Here is a 26220-nt window from a genome sequence, read left to right as displayed (position 1 = left end):
AGGTCTTCCTACAACTTGGAGCAACCCTTTGAAGATCTACACTTGACTTTCCGGGCCTGCAAGCTTTCTCTTTTTGTTTTTTCTTGAAGCTCTAAGCATGGATTTCTGTTGTGCTCAGTCCAACTTCCACGTGAACCATCAGGAAGAAATTTCTCATCCATAGTGCAGACAAGTAGTAAGCTGGCACATAGTAGGTCCTTCATGGAGTCAAAGATTCTCAGGATTAAAAGGGACTTTATGGATCATGAGCCTGCAGTGGACATCTGTGGTTTGGACCCATTCGTTTTGCAGCAAAACTTCTCAAAAATGGTCTCTGTATATCTGCCATTTCCACTTGCCCACATCCACATTTTCCTCAAGCCTGTCCAGCCATGTTTGCTACTCCCACTCGCTGAAATTGCTCTATCCAAGGTTTCAGAAGGAGCTCATCTCACCCAACTGGGTGATCATTTTTCTACCCCTACCTCTTCCTCCGCCATCCAGAAGCATTCAACACAGGGACCTCTCCTTCCAGTTTGAAATATTCTTCTTTCTAGCTTTCATGAAACCACAATCTCCAGGCTCCTCCTGCCCTCCCAGCCTCTCCTCCTTTTTTTTTTTTTTTTTTAATTTTTTTTAATGCTTATTTAATTTTGAGAGAGACAGAGCATGAGTGGGGAAGGGGCAGAGACAGAGAGGGAGACACAGAATCCGAAACAGGCTCCAAGCTCTGAGCAGTCAGCACAGAAACAGACATGGGGCTTGAACTCGGGAATGGTGAGATCATGACCTGAGCCTAAGTTGGACGCTCAACCCACTGAGCCACCTAGGCACCCCCAGCCTCTCCTTCTTAATCCCAGTTATTGAATTTTAGTTTTTGCCCATCCTGGGGCTCTCTCCACACCACCTCCCTGGTGTTATTCCTTCCAGGCTTCTGGCTTTCAATACTGTCTTTTACTGATGATTCTCAAATTTATGTTCTGAACTCCAGACTTACGTATTCAACTGCTTACTTAACTTTGCCTTTTGGATGCCTGACAAACATCTCAAACTCAGTATGTGAAAAACCCTCTCCTCCCTGGGTCTTTCTCTTTTCAGTAATGGGACCACCACAAACCCACTTGCTCAGGCCAAAAGCTTAGAAGTCACACTTGATTTCTCTCGTCTCCCTATCTGGTGGCTCAGCAAGTCCTGTGGGCTTTCTCTCCTCAGTATATGTGCTAAATTCATCTACTTCTCTCAGCTTTCCACTTGTCCATCTCTCATCTGGATGACTGCCGTAGCCTGCTCCTGGTCTCTCTGCTTTCACCTCTATCCTATAATCCATTCCCAGAGCTGATCTTTTAAAAATGGAGGTCAGATAATGTGGCTCACTGGTTTGAAACCATCCGGTGGCTTCCTATCACTCAGAATGAAATTCAAATCCCTCAATTAGAGTCATAAAGCATGACTTAGCCCTGGGGTCGCCAAACTTTTCTGTAAAGGCCTAGATAGTAAATATTTTAGGCTTTGTGAGCCATATGGTCTGTGTTTAAACCACTCAGCTCTGCTGTTGTAACAAGATGGCAGCCATAGACAATATGGTAAACAAATGAATGTGGCTGTGTTCCAATAAAACTTTATTTACAAAATCAGGCAATGGGCTGGATTTGGCCTATGGGTCACAGTTTGCTGACCCCTGTCTAAGCTCCTTTCTACCCTTTCCAACTCCATCATACATCACTCTGCCCTCCATTATGGTATCACTCTGGCTGGGAAAGATAGCCCCCCATGATGGCTGCCACCAGTTCCTTTTGTCCTTATATACTAATGTCAGACCCCTTGAATATGCTGGCCCCACGACTCCTCTAGCCAATGGAATGTGGTAAAATTGATGTTCTAGGACTTCTGAGCTGGGGCCTTGAGAAGATTGGCAACTTCTGCTTCCTCTCTTGGAATCCAGCCACCGTGCTGTGAGAAAACAAAAGCCATACAGAGAGGCCATGTGGAGGAGAACTGGGAAGTTCTGGACCATAGTCGAAGATGAGCCTGTGGCCTGCAGCATTGACTGTTGGCCATGTGAGTCAGCCATCTTGGATATTCCAGTCTCCTTGAGCGGTCAGCTGGAATCACATGGACAGAGAACTACCTAGTTGAGTCCAGTCATTTCATAGAGCTGTTTGAGGAAATGGTTATGACCTTAAGCCATTAAGTTTCAGTGTTTGGTTTTACAGCAATAGGTAGCTGAAACATTAGTCTTCTGTCTGTTCCTCATACCCACTTAGGTCATTTCTCCATGAGCATCATCTACTCTCTCTCCCTGGAACACTCCTCCCTCTGGTCTCACTAGGCTAGTCCTCCTCATCATTCAGGCTGGCCCATAGCAACTCAGTATTTTTGTCTGGTGTTTTGGTTTTGTGTTTTTGGTTTTGTTTTTTTGGAAAGCTACCTTTCCTTGCTTTACTTTAGGCTATGTGGCTTACCACCCCACCCCACCCCACCCCTTCTCATTCCACCCTTATCTCAACTGTAGGACCAACTTGTAATGAAGGCCAAGCCAACCAGTGACTCTATTCTTCTCTACCCCCAACACACCCAGCCTCAGTAATGGGATGGACATGGGACCCAGGTCAGTTCAGTAAGTCAGTCCCAGGAATTATTGGTGAGGAGAGACTCTTGGCTGGGGTTGTTCAGCTGATTTAACCCATGCCTGGAGCTGCTGGTGCCCAACTGTCTACCACAAGGACAGGCCTGTCTGGAAGCAGAGCCAGCCCAGAGGAGGGCAAGGAGGAGGGATGGAGAGAGAGACTCCTGGATCCAGCCATACTTGGACCCAGAATTGCCTTGGGCTTTTTAAGTGACATAAACCAATACATCTCCCACTTTACTATCACCCCTCTCTTCTCTCTTTGAGCCAGTTTGAGTTGTATTTCTGTCATTTGCTCTTAAAATACTGTCAATGGCTTGACTCACCCTCCACCATTTCCACCAAAGGACAGGTTGAGTCATATGAAATTGCTATTCTTATAGGTTGAAAATAATTGAATATCAGTAATTTTATATGGCTAACTTATTTGAACACCTCCAGAGATGGGGAACTCACTATCCATTGTGCCAGTTCAATTCAAAATTAGACATACTTAACAAACAAAATTATTTTTCTGAAACTAAAATTCTCACCTTTTGGGATGAGCACTGGGTGTTGTATGGAAACCAATCTGACAATAAATTTCATATATCGAAAAAAATAAACATAAAAAAACCCTAAAATTCATATTTCTTACCCTTTTATAGTCCTGGGTGCTCTCCTCTGAATATATTTTATATATAATGTAGAACTTGACTGAAAAACTGCAGGACAGTCTCCCTTAGGTAGAGAAAAGTGGCATTATCACCTCTTCATTCTAGATACAATACTTTTGGTAATGCAGTCTAAAACATCTAAATCTTTTGTAAAAATGTGATGTCTTAAGCCATGTCTTCTCTATCTTGTTCTGGTGTGTTTCAAGCTAAATTCAGGACCGTATATTTAGCCTCAGTGAATTTCACTATGTTCTATTTGACTTGCTGACCCTTCCTTTAAATGCCAAGCTTCTGCCCCTGCCCATTGGGTCGAATTCTTCGTCAATTATTTTCTCTGTGGTTGTCATGATACAACAACATAATGAAAATTTAGTGCCAAGATCATGATTGTGCACTCCAGTGTACCCCTTCCAGTACTGTGTTTTATGCAAAATTGAGAAGCGTGCCTTCTCTGTATTCATTTGATTCATTACTATGGATGTTGAAAAGGACAGAGCCAAGAATCAGGCCCAAAGGAACGTGTATGTTTGGACAGTGACTCATTAGCCTTCAGGCTGGGTTGTCTGGTCAGTCACTGCTTCTCTGACGTGGGCTAACAACCACCCGTGTTTCTCAGCTTCTCCATAGGAACTTGCAGGATACCAGCTAAGGGTGTGGCTGAAATGTGTAAGGGGCTCCTCATTACCGGGTATTCATTACCCTCTTCTTGAAGTTAGGTGGAACAGGGTGCTATCTAGGATAGGCTACCCACAATGACCAACAGACCTGAGGGTTAAATGGCTAAACACAATGGCATTTTATCTGTAGCTTAGATAACAATTCAGAGTGCTCAGGTTGGTGGGAGCATTCTTCTCCATGCAGCCTCTTGGGGATCTAGGTTCTCTCGGCCTCCTGGATCTGCCATTCTCCAGGCTTCACTGTCATCCGCTTCCAGCCACAGAAGAGAGAGCCTAAAGAAGCACACGTGGGACATTGTCATGGGACAGGCCTGAAAATGGCATATCCCTGCTGCTCACTTAGTCAACAAAGCCGTACCTGCCAATGATAGGTAGGAAAATGCTGTTGAGCCAAGTGCTTAAAGAAATGGAGAAGAGAGTCATTGAACAGCCTGTGGCCTCCACTGTAGGCAGCTACCATCACCATTATACAGAATTAATCACTAAAAAACTGACCACACAGCACTTCCCTTCCTTTTAATGCCAAGCTTCTGCCCTTTCCTATTGGGTCAAAGTCTTCGCCCACCATTATCTCTCCCGTGGTCAGACCTTAACAACATAATGTAGATACAAGGCAAATACCATAACAATTGATGGCAAAGTGAAACCATCAGTCTTGCAAGATAAGCAGGATTTCAAGAATAGGAAAGCAGTTTTGGGAACTGCCCTGGTCATTTGCAAAGCCATTGACATATGAGGACATGGCACTGTTAGATCAGAGACAACGGGAGAGGACCAAAAAGAAGTGAGAGTGATTCGAACATCAGAGGTCCGAGAGACACCTGGGGCAATTAACAAGCACCTCAGATATTTCTGTCAGGTTATACTGTCCCTGTGCTGTGAAAGTCAAATCTTAATTGAAGAATTTCACATCATATAATCTTCAATTGTATCAGTAAAATACGCCAAAAGAGAAATAATCCTCAACAGTTGACTGATGACTTTTGTGGTGCTGGCTCTTCTAAGAATGAGCTGGTGGTGGGACCCTCACCTGGGCCCTCCTGTAAGGCCCAACCTCTAAAATGTCGGTGTACCCAGAGCCTCATCCTGGGCCTGTTCCCTTCAGGGTCCTCCCTTTCCTAAGTGACCCATACAGTCCCTGGGCTTTAAATATCATCTGCCTGCAGCTGGCTGGCCTTGAGATGTATATTCTACTGTCCACTCAACATCTCCACTTGAGGGGTTGTATCTTCTCAGACTTACGTGTTTAGAAACACACCTTTTGACTTCAGACCTGCTCCTCAAGTCCTCCCTGCCTTGCTCAGTAAATGACAATGTCCTTCAGTGTCTTCTCAAGGCAAAATCTCAAGAGTCATTCCTGAAGCTTCTGACCTGCCTACTCCCACATCTAATGTAGTAGCAAGTGCGGTTGTGCCTACCTTCCCCAATATGTCCTGAATGGACTCCACACCGCCTCCCCACCACGACCTAGCCAAGTGGCCACCTCTCACTGGGGACCCCCAAGGCAGGCCCATAACTGATGTTCCTGCTCCTGCCCTTACCTTCACGGCCATCCCATTTGCACATGGCAGCCACAGCCAGCCTTTAAACATATAGATTGTATTGCATTATTCCACAACTTAAATCCCTCCAATGGCTTCTCATCACATTTACAATAAAATCCAAACTCCTTCCCATGGCCTCCCTGGCCTCACGTCATCTGATTTGTGCCCATGCCTGGCATGTCAATTTCAACACCCCCGTCCTCCTCAGTCTCCAGCCACTGCATCAGCTGTCCAGTGGGCTCCCTCCTCAGGGTCCCCCATTGTCTGGACATTCTTTACTGTTTCCTGCCTGACACCTTCTTGTCATCAAATCTCAGCTAGAATATCGTGTCCCCAGAGGCCTTCTCTACCTCCCTTCTAAGGCAGCCCCCCCCCTCCAGCCTTCTTTATTTGGTTATCTGACGTTTTTCGACATAGCACTGTCATTGTTAACTGCAACTATTTTGCTTATTTATGTATTTAAAACATTTTCTCTGTCTTCCCTTACACTATAAACCCCAATGAAGGCAGGGATTTTGTCTAGTTTGTTCACTGCTGTATCTTCATTGTCAGAGACCATCACCTAATAGATGTTCAGTAAATATCTATAGACTAAATGGTTTTTAAAATAGAAAAAAAAAACACCCTTATTTCATAATTTTAAGTTTCATTTTGCAGGGTAGTGTCCCAATAAAAACCTTTTTCATGATTTAATATGAAATTTTGGTTTCCTTTATAAGTAGATTTATTTAAGTGGCCTTTTCCTGTATCAATTATCTTTGAACAATGAAGATCTTCTGTCTTGCGTATTTCCTTGGTCGCATAGACTCATAAACTTGTGGAATAAGTAAATGAGGGCAAGGCTGACATGATTTGTTCTTGGGTAACCCAAGCTGGGTCACAGTGATCAATCATTTTTCTTCCAGTGACACACGAAAGCCTTTTCCCCTTGAAAGTCCATTCTAGAATCATGCCTACAATCTGCTCTGCTTACTAGTTCCCAGGGTATGGAACCTTCTTCCTTCTTTTTAATGGAACACCTTTTCTGTCTCCAAGATTCCAGCACCATTTAATTTATTTATTTACATTTTTTTAAAATGCTTATTTATTTTTGAGAGAGACAAGAGTGCAAGTGGGGGAGGGGCAGAGAGACAGGGAGACGCAGAATCAGAATCAGGCTCCAGGATCTGAGCTGCTAGCACAGATCCCGACATGGGGCTTGAACTCACGGGCCACAAGATCATGACCTGAGCCACCTAGGAACCCCGGCACCATTTTAAATATCTGCAGGTCCCCTAAGATCACAGATAAACATTGAAAGTTTCTTCCTGGGTTCTGTAAGTACTCTGGCCTGTGATTCATCTGGGCCCAGAGGCTTGAGTGTAATTCGATTCAGGACACAAATAAAGGTTCTCATTAGAGGGGAGTGGCCACAGTGCAAGACAATTTGGCAACCCACTGATGTCACTGAATCGTGGAATTAAACAAATGCCTTGTTACTGCGGAAGCCCTGATATGTTTCCAAGAACTGGCTTCTGTAGCTCCTTGAGTTCTGACAACCAGTCATCTGGGGCCAAAAAGTAGTGCTGAAGGGTTTGGAAGTCTACTTTAAAATTTTCTTCCATCTTGCCCCGTGCCATGATCCTTTGGGGTCCGTGGGGAGAGAAGAGAGAGTGGGAGAAAAGCAGAGGGAACCAGCTTCCCGCCTGGGTGCTGGGGGGAAAGTGGGGTTTCACCTGTGTGCAGCCTGCTGGTAGGAGCCAGTCTGTCAATAGGACTCTGAGGTTCGACTCCAAGGTTGCCCTTTTGAAAAGGTCACCCGCTCCTCATGTCCCCTTCAGACTCTTGCCAAGTAGAGAAGTCTGAGTTTTCATTTGTATTGCTTGTGTTTTAACTGTGGGCTCCAATATTTAAAGCACTGTGTCAGCCAGACCACACATGCCCTAGGATCTGATCCAGCCAGTAGCTCCCAGTTTGCAATCCTTGGCCAAAGGCACCATGTAAAGATTACAGGTTGGCCCAGAGAAGATGCTGATTGTCAGTTTCTTCAGTCACTGCTACCAGAATGTGGTGTGAATGCAGATTCATTTCTTTTTTTTTTTTTTAATTTATTTTGAGAGAGACATGGTATGAGTGGGGCAGGGAGAGAGGGAGAGAGTGAGAGAGAGAGAGAGAGAGAGAGAGCGTGCTCTGCCAGCACAGAGCCCGATGTGGGGCTCTAACCCATGAAACCATGAGACCATGATCTGAGCCAAAACCAAGAGTCAGTTGCTTAACCAACTAAGCCACCTAGGCACCCTGGAGATTCATTTCTTTTTAGTTCAGAAGAGCAATTCTCTATTCTATAGGGGTTAAGAAGAAGTTGCAAAGCATTCGGGGGTGGGGGTGGGGGTGGGGAGAGGGAGAGGGAGAGGGAGAGGGAGAGGGAGAGGGAGAGGGAGAGGGAGAGGGAGAGGGAGAGGGAGAGGGAGAGGGAGAGGGAGAGGGAGAGGGAGAGGGAGAGGGAGAGAGAGAGAGAGAATCCTAAGCAGGCTCCATGCTGGGCATGGAGGGATGTGGGATGCATGTGGGATGCAGGACTCGATCCCACAACCCGGGATCACGACCTGAGCTAAAATTAAGAGTCAGATGCCCAACTGATTTTGCCACCCAGGTGCCCCTAGTTCCAAAGAGAAGTTTTCAATCCCCCGCCCCCTCCCCACCTTATAGGGGTTAAGAAGCAAGTGCAAAGCATTAAAGAAAAAAAAAATTGGCGTTGCAGGGAATCTTCATTAAATAGCATTGAAATTTGACAGAAAGGGGCGCCTGGGTGGCTCAGTCGGTTGAGCGTCTGACTTCAGCTCAGGTCATGATCTTGCGATTCGTGGGTTCGAGCCCCACATCAGGTTCTGTGCTGACAGCTCAGAGCCTGTAGCCTGTTTCAGCTTCTGTGTCTCCCTCTCTCTCTGCCCCTCCCTCGCTCATGCTCTGTCTCAAAAATAAACATTAAAAAAAATAAAAAAAAAATTTGACAGAAAGTGCCTTAACTTTGCACTGAGGGACTCATACGGTTGCACAATTTTTGTGGGGGCTGTGTCTCCCCAGATAGGAAGACACTATGATTTTATCATGTACATGTTCCAACAGTGAATGTTGCTGACCACTTTAGCTTGCAAATTTCACTTTAAAAAACATTAAAACAAATCTCTTGTGTAAAATAACTGATTCCCTCAGGCTTAAGGCATGGGGCAGAGGAAGAGAACAGAGACACGAGAATCACCATGAACTAAAGTTTTGTCTTATGCCTATAATTCTGTAAATACCATTTCATCTAATCTTCGTGACGTCTGACAGGGAGACACCAGTGTTATTATCCTTATCTTACAGGTGGGGGTACTGAGGTTCAGGGAGAATAAACAACTTGTCCAAAGTCAGTTCACAAATGGTACGGGCTGGCATTTGGACCCAGTTCAGATAGAATTCTTGTTCCCATAACCATCTGTGAGCGTCTCAAAAAGAAAAGGTTTCCCCCAGGCCTCCGCTTCCTGGAGGGCAGCAGCTGTCAGAAACACAACCTGTATAATCCTCGAAGATCAGACGAACTGTAACACGCTTGCTAAAGCAGGGAGGTATAGCGAGGTTACGAGAAAGAACTTCAGGCGAGTTCTGTTCAACCCTCAGATAACCTGGATCCTAATTTCCAAATACACCAGAGACTTGAGCTTTCAGGGGTTTTCTTTTCAAATCAGTATGTTCTAAAAAAAAAACAAACCGGTGATCCTCGGTAGCATAGGTACATAGGTCCTAATTAATGGTGTCATCCAATCACTCAAACCAGAAACTCTGGAATCATCTTGAACTCGCCTCCCTCCGGGTGTTATTAGCCACCAACTTCCACACGGTCTCAAATTCACTCCCTCTTTCTAGCCCTTGATTCAGGGCTTCATCATCACTCCCTGGTATTTTCATGATCTCTCCCTCACCCCCTCATGCCTGTATTCCCTATTTGATCCAGTTTCGATTCCGTGGGCCATCATTAAAGTTGTTACACCTGCAGTCGCCCTCAACCCCCTGATGCTTCTTTCCCGCCCCCGCCCCTGCCCCCACCATTGTAAGAACTTGGTTAAATAAGCTCAACCCTGGTTAAATCTGTTGTTCCCACTACTTTCCACCTGTGTCTGGAAGCTGAGCTTGAGTGGGAGAAACCACTCCTCCTTGCTGACTGGTCTCACTGAGCATCCTAAACCACGGGTGGGTCCTCAGTACAGCCTGGAAATGATAATATAACCCGCTAGTCAACCCACTTTCCAGCTCTCCTGGACAGCGGTTTCAGGGTCTCTCCGCCAGCCTCCAGCGTTGTTCCAAGGTCACCATTATCCTCAGCTGCTGATTGTGTTGGCAATTCCACTGAAAAGGGAAGCAACCAGTGGGGGCGTCTCTCCCCTGCCACCGCTAGACCAGCAGCCTAACTCACCTCCTTGTGTCCCCGGTCTAGTCCCCACGCTTTAACCAGAGTGACTACATATTGCTCAGTACAATCCAAGCTTCTTGCCATGTCATGGCCTTCCTTGTTCTACCCACCTCCTCGTCTCAGATTCTGCGTCCCTGGCTCTGTAGCACCTGAGGCAGAGTTTCACCCAGGGGGTTCTGCACACGCAGCTTCCGTGGCTGGAGCGCTCTCTCCGCGAAGGCATGCAGGGTTCACTTGCTTGTTTCTCTCTGATCTTGGCTCAAAGAGGACCTCCACAGCTTGTCACCCTCGGTTCATTCCCTGCTTCATTTCCTATGCACTTACGTACCAATAAATATATAGTCGTGCTGTGATTGATTTTCCTCATTTTAACTTCAGAACGCTACTGGGATTCATGCTATGACTGGCGCAGGCCTCCTAAACGTACAACAAAAAATGTTCTGCAGTGGTTTCCCCACGTCTGTGGTGCCAATTTTGAATCACTATTGCCGTCAGATCGAAGCTTCAATAGGAATGTATTTTGGAGGTTGCTGTTCGGAACGGGAAGTCTGGGTTTCCACCAACCGAGAAGCATTTAAGAGTCAGGATTGATCCTACTTTTCTTGTTTTCAACCTCTGTGTCTCATTTTATTCACAGGATAGACCTGCTCAGTTACAGCTCAATTCCAACCCACCGGGGAAGCATTGGTGGTTCTCGTGTCCCAAAGTGACCCTTAACGGCCATCTTGTCCCTGCCTTCATCCATCACTGGAAAATCAAAAGCAACTATGTTTTTAGCAAGGGGTTTAGGACTTCACTCAAAGAATTGTTGCCGCTCTATTGATTTTTAAGAACAATGAACAGATGTGACCGTCTCAGAGCCAAACCTTGGGCATACACCTGCATTACCTCCAGGAGACGGAACCAATCTCCTTTCACAGTAGACCACAGTGCCAGCATCGTGTGCAAGCTAGTGCCTTGCCCAAGGAGTAACCCCCAATGTAGCTTCTGATGAAGCCATCGTAAGCAGGTTTTCCAAAGGTGGCTTAAAAAAACTTTTTTTTTAATGTTTATTTTTGACAGAGAGAGAGAGAGAGAGCGCGCGTGCGCGAGCGCAGGGGAGGGTCAGAGAGAGAGGGAGACACAGAACCCGAAGCAGGCTCCAGTCTCTGAGCTGTCAGTACAGAGCCGGACACGGGGCTTGAACTCACAGACCGTGAGATCATGACCCGAGCCGAAGTCGGAGGCTCAATCGAGTGAACCACCCAGGCTCCCCAACAGTGGCTTTAAAGATAGGCTCTCAATAAGCTTTGTTCTCAAGCAAGTGTGCCCTCCAAAGTCACAGAGCTAATGGGCCACAAGCCCGTGTAGAACGTGTACACATTGTGCATTTTTGCAGTGATGGAGACATTAGCAGTGGCCAGTGGCAATGTCCTTGTCTGCTTTGCTAAGGCCATCTGAACTTGCACTCCCTTGACATCACAGTGGTCCTGACATTTCATAAAAGCACAGAAACGTCCCTTCCTTCTTCCGCCTCACGATGCTGAGTTTGCCAGGGGAGCTCATGCTCCCTACTTGTTCCTAAATCCTTGGCCAGAGTGTGCCCATTAACAGGAGGTTACACCTGTTGCCACCTGGAGAAGGCTGTACCCAACCAACCACATCCATGATCATCGCTGGATTTTCCGTGCTTGGTGGCTATTCAGGTAGGCCAATCCCACAACTACGAGAGCACAGGTGTTTGGGTATGGAGCTCCGCACAGCGGGGGCCACGGAGCCTTTGGACAAGGAACCCATGAACGCGCGTGCACCTAGCTTCCCTCTGTACTTCTGTGTCTATGTGAGCGTATGTTTCATTTCCGTTTCTGGGGGAACCCTTCAAATACAATTCCCAAGGTTCACCCAAGGGGAGAAACGTGCTTTGGAGGCATACGGGGATTTGAGTGCGGCTTGAAACTGGTCCAGGGTCACAAGCTTCCCAAGGTGACTTCAGGCCGTGGAAATACCCCAAACTTTCCTTCCATACAGTCAGTTTGCCTTGGCTGTACGGCGCTACCCCGAAAGCAGGCGGCCAACGTTGCGTACTTTGTGATAAACCCGCCCGCTAAGTTGACAGAAGGGGGAAGGCTCTCCTGTGCCACCACCCTGAGGGTTTTCAGGGAGCTGGGGTTTTTGTGACGGAGACCTGGGCGGCTGGGACCGGCGGCGGAACAGTCACAGCGCCGAGGGCGGCCCGCCGGGGCGAGGGCGGAGCGGGCGCCGCTGCGCTGACGGCCTCGGCAGAAAGGGGGCGGCCGCGCCCATTTCCTCCGCTCAGCCCGGGCCGGCGGGATCCGCATCGGCGAGCGGCGCCTCCCTGGTGTCGGCCGCGGCGCCTCGGGACCGTGCCGGGACCGGGGCGAGTCGGCTCTGGCCGAGCCTGCGGCGACCGCCGCCCCTCCGGACGCTCCGAAGTCCGCCGCGCGGTCGGCGTTCCGGCGGCCCGCATGGACGCGGCGCTGAAGCGGAGCCGCTCCGAGGAGCCGGCAGAGCTCCCGCCGTCCGCCCGGGACTTGGAGGAGGAGGAGGAAGAGGGGATGGAACAGGGGCTGGAGGAGGAAGAAGAGGTGGACCCCCGGATCCAGGTAGGGCGCGCGGGGGGCGCCGCGGTGGTGGGCATCTACACTTGGCGCTGGCCTCGCAGCCCCCGGTGCCTGCGGTCCGGGGGAATGGTGGCTACGTAGCCCCGGGTGGGGGGAGAAGAGAGGGTCTGAATTCCCAGTTTTACCGGGTTCGTGGGGAGGCAGCAGTGCCCGCGTGGATGCGGCCTGACTGTATCGCGGGGATCCCCCGCAGACCCCCGCCGGACCTGGGGGTCGCCGCAGCCTGCACAGCGGTTCGGGCGGATGTGCAACAAAGGGAAAAAGGGGGCGGGGGCACCCTGCGGGTGTTGGGGTCCTCCCCCACCCCCGGCCCCCGCCGGCCAGGCTAGCTGCGGTCGTCGCGCGGCCTCGGGGCTGGGGGCAGAGGGGTCGCCCGGCCCGCGTGGGCCTGGGCACCGTGGGCGTTGTCCGCCCCTGCAGCGTGGGCTGGCACCGTGGCCCGGTTGTGAGTCCTCACCTGGCGGAGGTGCCCGGCCTGAGCCATCTTCCGCCTCCTCTGATGCATTGTTAGCAAAGGGCTTATTGTCACCACAGGCTCAGACCTCCGCTTGGCTGCGAATGGTTGAAAACCCAGCTTTTCCTTGTTACGGGGTCGGGGTGTGAACACGAAATCGGGGACAACTGATGCGCAAAGCTGACGCGGGGAGAAGGCGAGGGGATTGGCCTGGCTCTCGGTGCCTCCATTTCTGAGGGAGATGATTAAAAAACAATTTCCAAGCCAAGATCTAGGAGTGACAGCTTAACCTCCTCACCCTCTAGGCAAAAAGCACGGCAAATCCCTTTCCGAGACTGGTTTTTCGCCTCTTTTCATAAATCATTGAATATATGTATTGCTTTTAACCGTGCTCCGCAATTTCTGGAGCCCTAATTGGTTTTCCAGTGCGCAGATCAATTAAAAGCTCATTTAACTCAGCTGTTGCCATTTAAATGAATTGTTTTGGCAGATTAGCAAGATAAAGATCAGGTGGAAAAATCTTTTCGTTAGGGATTCTATTAATTAAAATCACTAGTTTAGACGACTAAATCTTGTTTTCCTGGTACAGGATTTCTGTTAACAGGATCCTTTGTCTGCAGAGTAAAAGGAGTTAAGTTGTGCTGGGTACTTTTTACAAAATGTTAGTTTAGAAATATTAAGGATCAGGATTAAAGTTATTTTTGTTTTGTTAAAAACAGCTAGGAGGCTTTACTTGGCTGTTTGAAAAGATTTTCATCTCTAGAAAAATAACCACTAAGGAGTTAATGCCAGAATTCTACCCTTGATCTACATCATTTCACTGGGTTTAGAGTTTTGGCTTGGCCTTGTTTATTTTCTTTTATTGTGTCTTTTCTGCATAGTTTTTCCTGTAAGGCAGAAGGTACTGTTTTGATTTGACTCTTAAACCATTTGTAACAGGTGGGTTTACCTGAAGGCACGTACCTGGAATAAATACTTGACCTTCTAAGAAAAATATCCCTAGGACCTTAGGACATTTTTGAAAGGACACCATCGAGAAAAAGGTTTCAGAAATACCGACGTTCATTTGCTTTTCCAGCCAAGGCTCAGCTATTTTCCTTGAGAATTAATATCGACTTGTCCCTCTTCCTACAAATTGTGCTGGAGTACTTTTGCAGAGAATGAGCTCAGTCCTACTGGAAACAAAAGACAAATCGTTTCAATCTTTCCCCCCCCCCCTCTTCTCTTCACTAGGGAGAACTGGAGAAGTTAAATCAATCCACGGATGACATCAACAGACGGGAGACTGAACTTGAGGTACAGAAGGCTGGGTCCCTGGTTCCTGGTCAGGTAGTGTCAGTCCTGCTGACACGAGGCTGCTTGATTTTGTTTTAATAGCTGGAGGATGCCTGCTGGCGTCCCCTCCATGGAGTTGAGCAACAGCCCGCTGTCTGACAGAATAAAATACGCTGCTGAGCCCAGTGTGTGGGTGGAACACATGTGGATCCTATTTCACATGTTTTTCGTCATGGGAGCTCCGTGGGGCCAAAACCAGGGGCTGTGTGGAGCCTTGAAGTTCATGTGTCTTGTGGAAAAGCTTGAAAGGGTTGAGGGGAGAATTAGCTGCATTGTTTCATAGAGAAGAACGAATGAGTTCACAGAATCTCTTAAATATTTTCGGGGGGTTCCTTACGTTTGTACTTGGAAACATTGCGTATTTCCTTAGACTTCTGCCGTTTTTGACTTTCTGTCCTAAAAATTCACTCCCCTTCCATTTCCCTGCTCATTTCTTTATTGTCTGCTTGCGTGTAGAATGTAATTATCTTAATGGTAAGGAAAAGCTGTTTAGACGGGAAGGGCTTTCCTGCTGGGAAGATTCTTGGGAGAGACTAGAACTTGATTTGAATTTCATGAGCATCTTCCAACGTGAGTGTAAACAGATGAGCATTCTTCACAACTACCAATTAGTCCCCAGCCCTTTTTAGTAGTGGTTGGTTTTACCATCCATCAGCAAATTTGAACAAGCCCCGCATGTATCTGAGAGCCTGTGAATGATTCTGTCAGAGTTGAAGGGATGCAGGGAGCTATTGGGAGGACCGTTTCTGTAGCAGGAGAAATAGCAGGGAAGGTCACCGGAAAGGGCAGGAAACATCTGGTCCCTAAGAATGAGGGTGGGGGAGATAGGAATAATCTACTGGGAATACGCTGGCAGTCTTGACTTCTGGCTGCATGGCTAGGCCCGGAGGCACCAAATCTGGGTGTGGCAAAAAAAAAAAAAAAAGATGAAAAGCTTGTTTTCTGAGTTGTGTGTGAAGGGTTATCGCCAACCCCTCTATTCTGATTGTATGTATCCATGAACCCTGGCTGCCCTTCTCCCCCCTTGTGAAGTAAAACCTGCATGTTTATTTAAAATGTTTTGACTGCTGATGAGTTGAGGCTCTTTGGGCAATTGAAATCTCTCAGAATCTCACATTTCTAATATTCAATGACAAAAACCCTACCATTTCTGCAGGGCTGTAGAGTTTACAAAGGGTTTTCACAAACTGTGTCTCCTCCTGTTACGGCCGCCTAGAACCGTGCTGTCCAGTGTGGTGGTCACTGGCCGTGTGTGGCTATTTAATTTTAAATTAATTAAAATGATACAAGATTAGGGGCGCCTGGGTGGCTCAGTCGGTTAAGCTTCCGACTTCAGCTCAGGTCACGATCTCGCGGTCCGTGAGTTCGAGCCCCGCGTCGGGCTCTGGGCTGATGGCTCAGAGCCTGGAGCCTGCTTCCAATTCTGTGTCTCCCCCTCTCTCTGCCCCTCCCCCATTCATGCTCTGTCTCTGTCTCAGAAATAAATAAAAACATTAAAAAAAATTTTTTTAAATGATACAAGATTAAAAATTCAGTCAGCGTAGCCGCTTCTCAGGAGCCTAGTAGCCACCATATTGGGCAGAGCAGAGAACAGTTCCATCATCATAGAAATTTCTGGAGAGCACAGTCCTGGAAGTTGGGGGTCTCCCTCCTCACCAGATGAGGATGTGGGGGTACTGGGCCTACTGGTTCTGTGATGTGGCAGAGGCTGGTCATTTTCCACATGCCTGCTAGCTCTCATGTTCTTCCATTCCAAGTAGGAGTAGACAAGTTGGAAATAGTCTTGTTGGTTTTTTTTGTTGTTGTTTTTGCAAATGACTGCTTGCTTTCTTTGACAAAATTTGCCTGTACTCCACTTTTTTTGGGTCATTAACAAGACAGCCCCATATGGTGCGCTAACCTTCTGAATATAAAATTAGTTCACCTGATAAACTTTTCACTCTGATTTCACAATCCTCTTTCTGAATACACTTAAGTATTTGTCTGTCACAGGAAGCTGCAGGACAGGTGTTTCCTGCCTCGCTCTGGAGATCACTAGGCAGCAGTGAAGAGAGGTGGTCAGAGCTGGTCTGTGTTGCTGGCTGACCTTTTCTTGGTGTTGTTACAAGCAAGATGGACTCACCAAAGTATCATGCAAGCCATGGAAGGCATTAAAACTTCCCTAGTGGCCACGTTGGAAAGTAAACGGCCGAAATGAATTTTGCTCTGTGTTGTGTAGCCCAGAATGCCCAACATCGTACAGTGTCAATATCAAAACAAGTAAAGAGATGTTTTACGTGTAGCTTTGTAGTCTCCAAATTCTCGTGCATGTTTTCCACTTACAGCACGTCACAACGGGGGCTGTATTGGTGCTTGAGAGCACAGTGTGTGCTGTGTTTGTGTGCTTAATAGCTACACGTGGCCCCAGGGCTGCTAGATGTTTCCTGTCACACTAACTAAGGAGCACTGAGATTTCACCCTCCGTGCGGGCACCCTGACACTTGTCATGTTGCCGGAGCCTGGAGGGAAGAGGATGTGTATGTGTGCGGGGGGGGGGGGGGGGGGGGGGGGAGGGGGGGGCTGTGTTCCTTCGGTCAAGCCCTGGGCACCAGGCTCAGGGCGGGCGCTCTGTTGGCCGCTGCATATACCCGGGTGAACTGGACTCGCCTTCGGGGAGTTTAATTTTGGCTGAGGGTGAGGAACCGAGAGGTAGATAATAATTGCTGATTGTAGTAACCGCGGTCAAAGAGTGATGTGGCAGGGGACCGGGGGGGGGGGGGGGGGCGCTGGAAGACACCTGAGCTGAAGCCTGTGGTGAGGGAGAGTCCCTGTGCGAAGGGAAGCAGATGGAGTGAGCAGTGGGGGTGGAGGAGGGGAGTGTGCCCAAAGATGTGGGGCAGGAAACAGCCATTTTAACACGGGGTTGGTTCTCGTCTTCGTGCTGGTAGTTCTCTGTAAAGTCGCTGTGATCACTCGCTTGCGTGGATGCCGAACCGTTGCTCCTAGTGGGGTTGGGGGGGCGCAGAGTGTTGTGCCCAGAGACCCACAGGAACCCGACCCTGTATTACGCTCCCGTGAGCCTCTGGTCGCAACAGTTTTGGTCAGCCAGTCAATATGTTACCTTGTTTTATGTGTGTTGCTGTTTAAAGACAGTCTGTCTGGTACACGTTGTTGATTCATTAACGTTGGGCTCAAAGGCAACAGCGCTGTGACTCATGCCTGAACAGAGCTTCCCTAAACACACGGACATTCTCTGTTAAGGCCCCGTCACGACCTTCTTGGGCTCAGGAGCACTAAACACTAGCCAGCGTGTCAGCACTGGGCTTGGGGGCCTTTGAGACAGCTGGCTGCCTAGGGCGCGTCTGACTCTCGATTTCAGCGTCAGGTCATGACCTCCCTGATCGTGAGTCTGAGCCTTACGTGGGGGACAGCGCGGAGCCTCCTTGGGAATCTCTCTCTCCCTCTCTCTCCCTCTCTCTCCCTCTCTCTCCCTCTCTCTCCCTCTCTCTCCCTCTCTCTCCCTCTCTCTCCCTCTCTCTCCCTCTCTCTCCCTCTCTCTCCCTCTCTCTCCCTCTCTCTCCCTCTCTCTCCCTCTCTCTCCCTCTCTCTCCCTCTCTCTCCCTCTCTCTCCCTCTCTCTCCCTCTCTCTCCCTCTCTCTCCCTCTCTCTCCCTCTCTCTCCCTCTCTCTCCCTCTCTCTCCCTCTCTCTCCCTCTCTCCCTCTCTCTCCCTCTCTCTCCCTCTCCCCCTCCCCTACTCGTGCGCACAGGTGCGCTCTGTCTCTCTCGAAATAAACTTAAAACCAAAACAAAACCGCTGACTCCCCAACACAAAGCACAAAAGGGCAAAAAGTGTGGCACTAAACGGACGTGGGAGTGCGGCCACTGGGCATGTCCATGAATGACTGCAGGAGCTCCCACAGTATTGATTTTGGAATTAGAAATTTTAATGAGTATGGAATCTGCAAATAATGAGGATTGATTGCGCGTAATTTCAGAGCCTCTAGGGGAGGGCCTTTGGCTTCTGCATTTCCTTTCCCTTTGCTTTTTAATTATGGTCTGGAGCGCCCAGCACCCCTCCTGACTTGGACTCAGTGGGAGCAGATTGGTGATGAGGTTTGTGTTAGCTGCTCCTTCACTCAGAATGTGGCACGGTTGTCTCTGGGCAGCCGTAGGTGAGGTGCAGGGCCTGGATTCACCTCCATATCCCGTCTCTTGTGTTGGTTGTTGAAATCGGAGAGTACCAAAAGGCCTTTGGAGGCCAGCCACCCGCCTTGTTGTCACTTGGATATCTGCCTCTTCCTGCAACCACGGTTTACCTCTGACATTGTTTAAACAATGTTGTATCCCCTTTGCACTGTGATTTATATCAAGAGGGCCAGTCCTTCCAGGCCATTGACGGAGTAACCTTTTAACCAGAAAGCCCTGGGATATAAGCCTGATATTTCAAATTAAGAAGCTGTATTCCCCCCACCCCCAGACATGTTGATGAGTCAGCTTGAATCATTGAGTACTTACTGAGCACCTACTGTGTGCTGAGAACAGCGAAGGCAAGAGAGCAACGGAGAGAATGGGCAGAGAATTCCAGTTAAACGATGAAAATACACAGTAGGTTTCCTGGTGATATGCCGTGAGGAGAAAAATAAGGCAGGGAGGGGCCTCGCAGGGTGGGTATTTTGGAGTCAGGAGGATGCATTGTTACCTACGGTGGGTTTGAAAGGCTTCCCTGAAAGCATGTCTGGAGAGAATGCACCTCACGGCCATGTTGGGGAAGAGCATTCCAACCAGAGGGAACAGCCAGTGCTAAGCTGGGCTTACTGAGCACCAGCAAGGGTGGGGGGTGCCCAGTGTCCTGGGGGCGGGGTGAGCCGTGGATGCAGGAGTCAGAGAAATGTGTCGTTCGGTGTGTAAATGTGCTGATGTACTTTTGCAATGCATGTTACACAGAGCTATCTTTTTTCAAGTGTTTGTTAAAACAAGCGATATTCCTTGCCAGTCGTTTATTTTTTACCGTGATGTGTGTGGTTTTCATGATCTCCCCTGCTTGCGGGCTGTTGTAGGGCTGGGAAATGGTCAGAGAGGAGGAGGAAGGACAGCATCAGGGCTAGTTGCCCATGGACAGCTTTTCTGGCTCCAAGTAATCAAAAGCTGACTTTTCAGCCTGCCCTTTCAGCCTGCCCTTTCCCCAGGGAGGTGAAGGCAGTGAATTGTAAATGCTCATACTCTTTCTCTCACTGCTTGGGTGGGGTGGTTTGAAAAGGCATTTGATTCTGGCCAGCTGTGTTCCCCAAATTTGCATAAGGCCTGCACCTAGAATCTGCCTTTTTCCCCCTCCCAGAAACCAGCAAACACTTTCTCTTTAAAATAAAACAAAAAACCCAACTGTTTTGTCCTTGGAAACTCAAGGGTGGGAGAGGAAAGGCAGAGGTGAATTGGAAGCAGCCTGGCCTCTCTCTAATGAATTGTTAGCACAAGTCAGGGCAAGAGAGAAGTTCTTTTCTGAAAGGACAGTGTTGTCACATCTGAGCACTTTCTCCTTCAAGGTGTGTGTGTGTGTGTGTGTGTGTGTGTGTGTGTGTGTGTGAGAGAGAGAGAGAGACAGACAGACAGACAGACAGACATATGAGTGAGTGCACATGTGTACTGGGGAAAGCCCTGTGAGATTCCAGTTGTGCTTTGAAGAAGGTCCACGCTGGGACTTCTGTACTTCGGTGAGATCTGGTTCCAGTAGGCATTGGCCTGGAGATATTTATGTGACAATACTGGGCATCCTCCCCCCACCTCCCCGTAGGTTGAGTCCTGCGCAGGGCACTCAACACAACCTCACACGCAGGCTCCCTGCCCTCTCCAAGCTTGGGTTTCCTGGATTCAGGCATGTAGTTACTCAGGCATGTGTGTGGCCTTTGGGGAGCCAGGGGCAGCTTTGTTGGAATGGAGGGGCATCAGAGTTGAGGCCTGGAGACCCTCAAGTTATCTGGGAGGGTCAGTTAATATCCCAGGGGCCTGGCAGTGGAGAAGGAAGAGAGCTGACCATCCAGACATCACCTCAGCTTGGGCCGTGCTGGGAAGGGTGGGGTGGCCGGTTGTAAAGGTAAACACACTTGAGGACTTTTCTAGGTGCCTCTGGGTGATTTGAGCTGGAGCTGCTGCTGTCCCCACAAGTTGGCTTGAAGTTTGGCCATCAGAATGGTAGGATTTAGGGCTTCCTGCTTCAGTGACATACCCCCCACACTGCTGCTGGGATGTCAAGGGACAGTAACTTTTGACTCAGCCATCACACATGTAAGAATTTATCCTTAGGAAATAACTAGGCAAGAATATAGGTCCAATAACGTTCATGGCAGCATCGTTTAAAAATGTTGGAGGGGCGCCTGGGTGGCGCAGTCGGTTAAGCATCCGACTTCAGCCAGGTCACGATCTCGCGGTCCGTGAGTTCGAGCCCCGCGTCAGGCTCTGGGCTGATGGCTCAGAGCCTGGAGCCTGTTTCCGATTCTGTGTCTCCCTCTCTGCCCCTCCCCCGTTCATGCTCTGTCTCTCTCTGTCCCCCCAAAAATAAATAAACGTTGAAAAAAAAATGTTGGAAAATTTTGAATCTAAATGACTGTCAATAGGGGATCTGAAAATGAATACAAGGCACAGGCACTGGCTGATAGCCTAAGCCTTAAAACAATGACACGGCTTGTCATTAACGTGGTAAGATGTATGGATGGAGACAGGTTCCAGAAGAGCACGCAGTATGGTCCTGTTCTAAAAATCCGTGTTTATAGGCATAAAAATGCCTGGAAAAGATTATACACGTTCTGATGAGAAATGAGCAATATTCACGGTCTTCGTACTTTTCTATATATATATATTTTTAGTTATGCGCATTGAATTTGTATTACTTTACGGTCAGGAAAAAATCCAAACCCAAAGTCATGGGGAAGTAGTGGGCTGAGGGAAGACTGGTCCTGGTATCCGGTGACACGGGCAGAATCTGAGGTCTGGTGACGTTTAGGGGCACTTGGCTCATTGGAAACTGAGTCACCTCGTCTGTGAATTGAGGGAGTGATTCTTGCCCAAATGCCGGGGAGGCCGGGAGGACAAGAGGGAGTGCTTTGACAGCCACGCAGCCTGCGTGAAGGAGAGGCCTCGTGTGTGCGGGACAGGCAGCACCAAGGCCCCCCGGGTGCCGGATGCAGAGACCTCTCTGATGGGCTGTCCGTGGGAGCCAGGCCTGCCACAGGCTCTGGCCGTGGCTCCATTCTCCTCCTCTGCACCCCGCCATGGCATTTCTTTGTCAGAGACTGGCTCTGGCGGGGGGCCAGAGAGAGGGCTTGTCCAGGTGGGATGGACTCTGCTCACTGGAGCCCCAGGGTTTTGCTCTGTGGCTGGCCCACTGGGGTGTGGGGATGAGTTTCCCCGAGGGAGCCCTGCTTTGCTAGGGTGCGTCCCCTCCTGGGATCTGTCTGGTACTACCTGTGGTGCTCAGTCGCTATTCGGGTGGGTAAATAACACGATTGCCCCTTCACGGCTTTGGGCAAGTTACTTAATGTCTCTGGGCCTCAGTTTCCCCATTCTAATGATGGTGCCTGGGAAGCCGTCAATAAATATTATCGCCGCTGTTAATGAAGCGGGACAGATGTGGGCTGTAATGTGGCTCGTCCTTGCAGGGGACGGTCCATCCTGAGACGTCTTCCCTGCCTGTTTTTGTCTCCTGACTGCCCTTCAGTAACCATGACAGCTAACGATAATAGTGTCTAGGACGTGCCAGACCCTGTTCTAAGCACTTTGTATACGTAAACTCACTGAGTCGTCAGAACATTATGCAATAGACCTTATTCTCACCATTTTGCTGATAACAAACTGAGAGTTCAAGTGTCTTGACTCTAGATTGATTGCTCTGTGGCCAACCGAGCATCCTCCAGACTTGAGAATGGCCCTGGGGGTGCAAAATGGCCCCTGGTTGTGAGCCAGTGCTCTAGAGCAGCGCCATCCAGGTGTGGCCCTTGCACCAGTTGCCTTAGGCTGACGTAGGACTTTGTTAGAGTTGCAGAATTTTCGGCCCTATACAGACCTAGGGAATCAGAATTTCTGGGAGTCGGGCCCAGGAGCCTGTCTTAAGCTGTGCCTGTCTCATGCACATTCATCAGGCTGTTTTCCCGTCAGTTATTTACTTGTCTGACACCCCCACTACCCTGGGCCCTGGGCGGCGGGGAGCGGCTGGGCCTCCTATCTTTGTGCCCCAGCACTTTAAGCAGCACCTGAACACAGGTACCATGAATGTCGGAATGGATGGATGTTAACTTGTGGTTAGAATCGAACGTCCTTGTGGACCCCCGGCCCTTTGGCATGGTCGTGCATCGTGTCCTACAAAACAGGCGGCTCCCCTTTCTCTAGGGCCCACTCCGGAACTGCATTTGTCCCCAGGCTGTTCCTAGGCTGGGAACAATTTCAACACTGCTAGGACACAACCTGTGCTCTCCTTCCCCTTCCCAAAGTCCCTCACGTAGAGAGGTCTTAGCTTGTGAAAGTTTAAGATTCTGCCCTACTTGGAGATGCTAGGGGTTCGTTTGTTTTTAATTGAAATACAATTGATGAACAATATCCTGCTGGTTTTAGGTGTAAGGTGCAAGGGTTTCAAGAGTGGCCTTCCACGGTAAAACAGGATGGCACGTGTGGTTAGAGACAAGTGACCATGATCTATTCGGTGGGAAAAAATTCGGTAATAAAACAATATGTAGACCATATGTAAAATGACATACACACACGGTAACAGAATCTGTGCGTCTGAAAGAAGAAAAGTCTAGTGTGGCCCATAGACCGTGAGGTGCTTGTTACCAATTAAGATGAGGTAAATACAGGGGCGCCTGGGTGGCTCAGTCGGTTGAGCGTCTGACTTCAGCTCAGGTCATGATCTCATGGCTTGTGAGTTCAAGCCCCGCGTCGGACTCTGTGCTGACAGCTCAGAGCCTGGAGCCCGCTTCAGATTCTGTGTCTCCCCCTCTCTCTGCCCCTCCCCTGCTCATGCTCTGTCTCTGTCTCAAAAATAAAAAATAAATAAATAAAAAAAATAAAGATGTAAATACAGAAATTGAGGATAAGACTTTGGAAACTTGTTAAAAATGCAGTTTAACATTGCTGTGACAGTCACATGGCATTCCACTTTCCTAGTTTGTTTGTATTCTAAGGAAGTGTTGATTCCTGGTGGGTTGAGGGAAAACAAAGATCCGTTACCATATAGTTTGAGAAGGCTGCCTCTAGAAAAATGTACCCACAGAAGTGACTAGTGGTTATTGCTAGTTGCTAAGAATGCTGGTGATTTTTAGTTTTTATTTCTTGGGAATCTTCTGAATTATTTACCATGGGCATATGCTATCACTTTTATAAGCAAGGGTTGGGGATAGAGAATGAAGCTCAATTATAAAGAGATGTCTTTATGAGTCAAAGAAATGAATTTCTGTGGAAGGAATTTTAGGAACTATGAAGGCTGGTGGGAAAAAAAATGTTGAGATTGGTAGTCCCTGCCTTAATTGTAGATAAACTCTGGTGTTAGTGGGTTTGTTGATGAATTACTGTATTGTTAAAGTGTCATTGTGGTAATTCGTGGAGGGATGAAAAGTGCCATATAGGCATTTTAGGATTCTCTGTAGCCAAGAAACCCTCATTTATACACTTATTGTGAAACACAGAAATCACCAAGATACAATGGTGGGAAAAATTTCAAGTATTAAGAATATTTAGATATTGAAACTTAGTTATTACGTGAATTCGAGTTATTATATGAATTGTAAGTGGATGGGGACTGCGGGCACTTGGAGGCTGTCTTTCTCAATCTCGCTCCCTGGAGTCCCGTTAGCAAATGCTGTGAGTATGGGCTGCTGGCTAGAACACAGAAATAGCTATCTAATGTTGGAACAGACTCTGTTGCCTTAAAAAAAATCTGATCTGTCTTCCTTTGAAGCTATAAAGACCGGCGAGATAATGCATTAGCTTTGCTGGCCGCTCAGCCGGAACCCATCATAGGAACATAGGCCCTTGTTATGGTACAAACGAACTTTTCCCTAGTGACATGACTGTATCATTAGGGTTTTCCAAGATGCCATCCCTCTGCCTCTGAGTATCTCCACTTCAAAAGAAGACAGGCTAGGGGGGTTGATGGATTTGCTGCTTACCCAGTGGTTGATAGAAGCTTCAGGTCACCTAGTCCACAGAACAGTGGTCGCCGTGGACTGTCTGTCGCCTTTTCAGATAGAGCTGTTATTTTTCCTTCTGAGCGTTTATTGTAGGGATTTCTCACGTAGTGGAGCGTGTGTGTGTGTGTGTGTGTGTGTGTGTGTTTTGGCTGGATGAGTTAAACATCTCTTGAACCTTATCCCTTGGCAGTTATCCCAGTTATCTTTGCCCAGCCCTCCTCTTTGAGGGTTACTTAATCTCACCTGTCCTCACTTAGATGTTTCCAGCAGTAACAGCTGTATGGCTTTTATGTGGTACACCTTCACCAAGGGTCTCATGATAATTTGCAAAGCACGTCTTTGCAAGAATCCGCTCTCTCTCTCTCTTTCTCCCTCCTTTTTCTTTCCTTTCCTTTCTCACAAGTGAGGGAGGAGCAGAGAGGGAGAGAGGAAATTAATTCCAAGCCCGCTCTGCACTATCAGTGCAGAACCCGATGAGGGGCTCGAACTCACAAACTGTGAGCGCACGACCTGAGCTGCAATCAAGAATCAGGTACTTAACCAACTGAGGGCACCCCTAGAATCTGCCTCTTTCACTTCCTTAAAAGAAGATGGGAAAAAATTTTTTTCCTATCCTTGCCTGATTTTTCCCTTGCTGTGTTTTGCTGGGTTATCTAAGACATAATTGTTTGCTCTGACAGAAACTGCCAACAGGGAGACCACGAGAGGAACATCTGCTGTTGGAACCACAGACAGGCCCACTTCATGTAAACTCGTCTGATTGTGACCTTAGACTCAGCCGAGGCACGGTGAATGGGGTTTGGTTGTCTTCATCCACGCTCCCCTTTTGTCGCCAGCATGCAAGGGTTCTGCTGCATTCTGATCGCCTTGAAGCCTACAGTTCTCTTCCCCGGTTTTTGGCTTTATTGGAAGAAAAGTATAATGGGGAGTTGTCCTCCTCCATTGTTCTGGTTACTATTCCTACCTAGCAAATTCCCCCAAAGCTTCATTGCTTAGAACAACTGCTTTATTTTGCCCATGATCGTGGGCCAGGGCTTGGAGAAGGCTCAGCTGGGGCTGAGAAGGCTGGGAGAAGGCTCTCACTGGAGGCGTCTCACGCTTTTGCAGTCCGATGTCAGCTGGGACTGTGGTCCTCTGAAGGCTGGACGGGACATCCGAGGAGGCCCACTCCTGTGTCTGGTTGGGGACACTGGCTCTTGGCCGAGAGCTCAGCCGGGGTTGTCCACCAGACTGCTGAATCTGACCTTTCCGGCATGTTGTCTCAGGCACTCTGACCGCCTCATGGCGTTTGGCTCCCCTGACGGTGAGCATCCAACATGACCAGGTGGAAGCATCATGGCCTTTTCTCTCTCTACGCCTTGGGAGTCCCGATGTAGCGCTTCTGTCACATTTCTAGCTGTCACATTTCTAGGTGCAGGCAATCATGAGCTCACCCACAAGCGGAGGGGACACAGACTCCATCCCTTGGTGGGAGAGTATCAAAGAATTTTGAAGCACGTTTTAGGGGCACCTGAGTAGCTCAGTCAGTGAAGCATCCGACTTTGACTCAGGTCATGATCTCATGGTTTGGGAGTTCGAGCCCTGTGTTGAGTTCTGTGCTGACAGCTTGGAGCCTGCTTCAGATTCATCCTCCCTCTCTCCCCCTCCCCTGCTCGCACACACCCTCTCTCTCAAAAATAAACATTTAAAAAAAAAATTTTTTTTGAACCACATTTTAAAACTGCCACACTCATGGTGGTGATACACA

General features: G+C 48.5%; 1 protein-coding gene and 1 long non-coding RNA gene across 2 annotated transcripts in view; one reads left to right on the top strand and one right to left on the bottom strand.

Annotated features, from left to right (window-relative positions):
* Positions 1–4033: 4033 nt before the first annotated feature.
* Positions 4034–24606, bottom strand: LOC123380137. Its single transcript, XR_006585509.1, has 2 exons — positions 24453–24606; positions 4034–4211 (listed from the first exon to the last, which is right to left on the bottom strand). It is a non-coding gene; the product is annotated as an uncharacterized LOC123380137 (long non-coding RNA).
* Positions 12191–26220, top strand: part of SH3BP5 (SH3 domain binding protein 5) — a 77284-nt gene continuing 63254 nt past the window's right edge. The window contains exons 1-2 of the mRNA XM_003992129.5: positions 12191–12514; positions 14220–14282. Coding sequence (XP_003992178.3) covers positions 12377–12514; positions 14220–14282 — 201 coding nt within the window. The 5' untranslated portion in view covers positions 12191–12376. The remainder of the gene's footprint in view (positions 12515–14219; positions 14283–26220) is intronic.

The sequence above is a fragment of the Felis catus genome, chromosome C2 (assembly GCF_018350175.1).
Source record: "Felis catus isolate Fca126 chromosome C2, F.catus_Fca126_mat1.0, whole genome shotgun sequence".
NCBI lineage: Eukaryota > Metazoa > Chordata > Mammalia > Carnivora > Felidae > Felis > Felis catus.
Note: the sequence above shows the minus strand (reverse complement) of the source record. Positions and strands in the feature narration are given on the sequence as shown.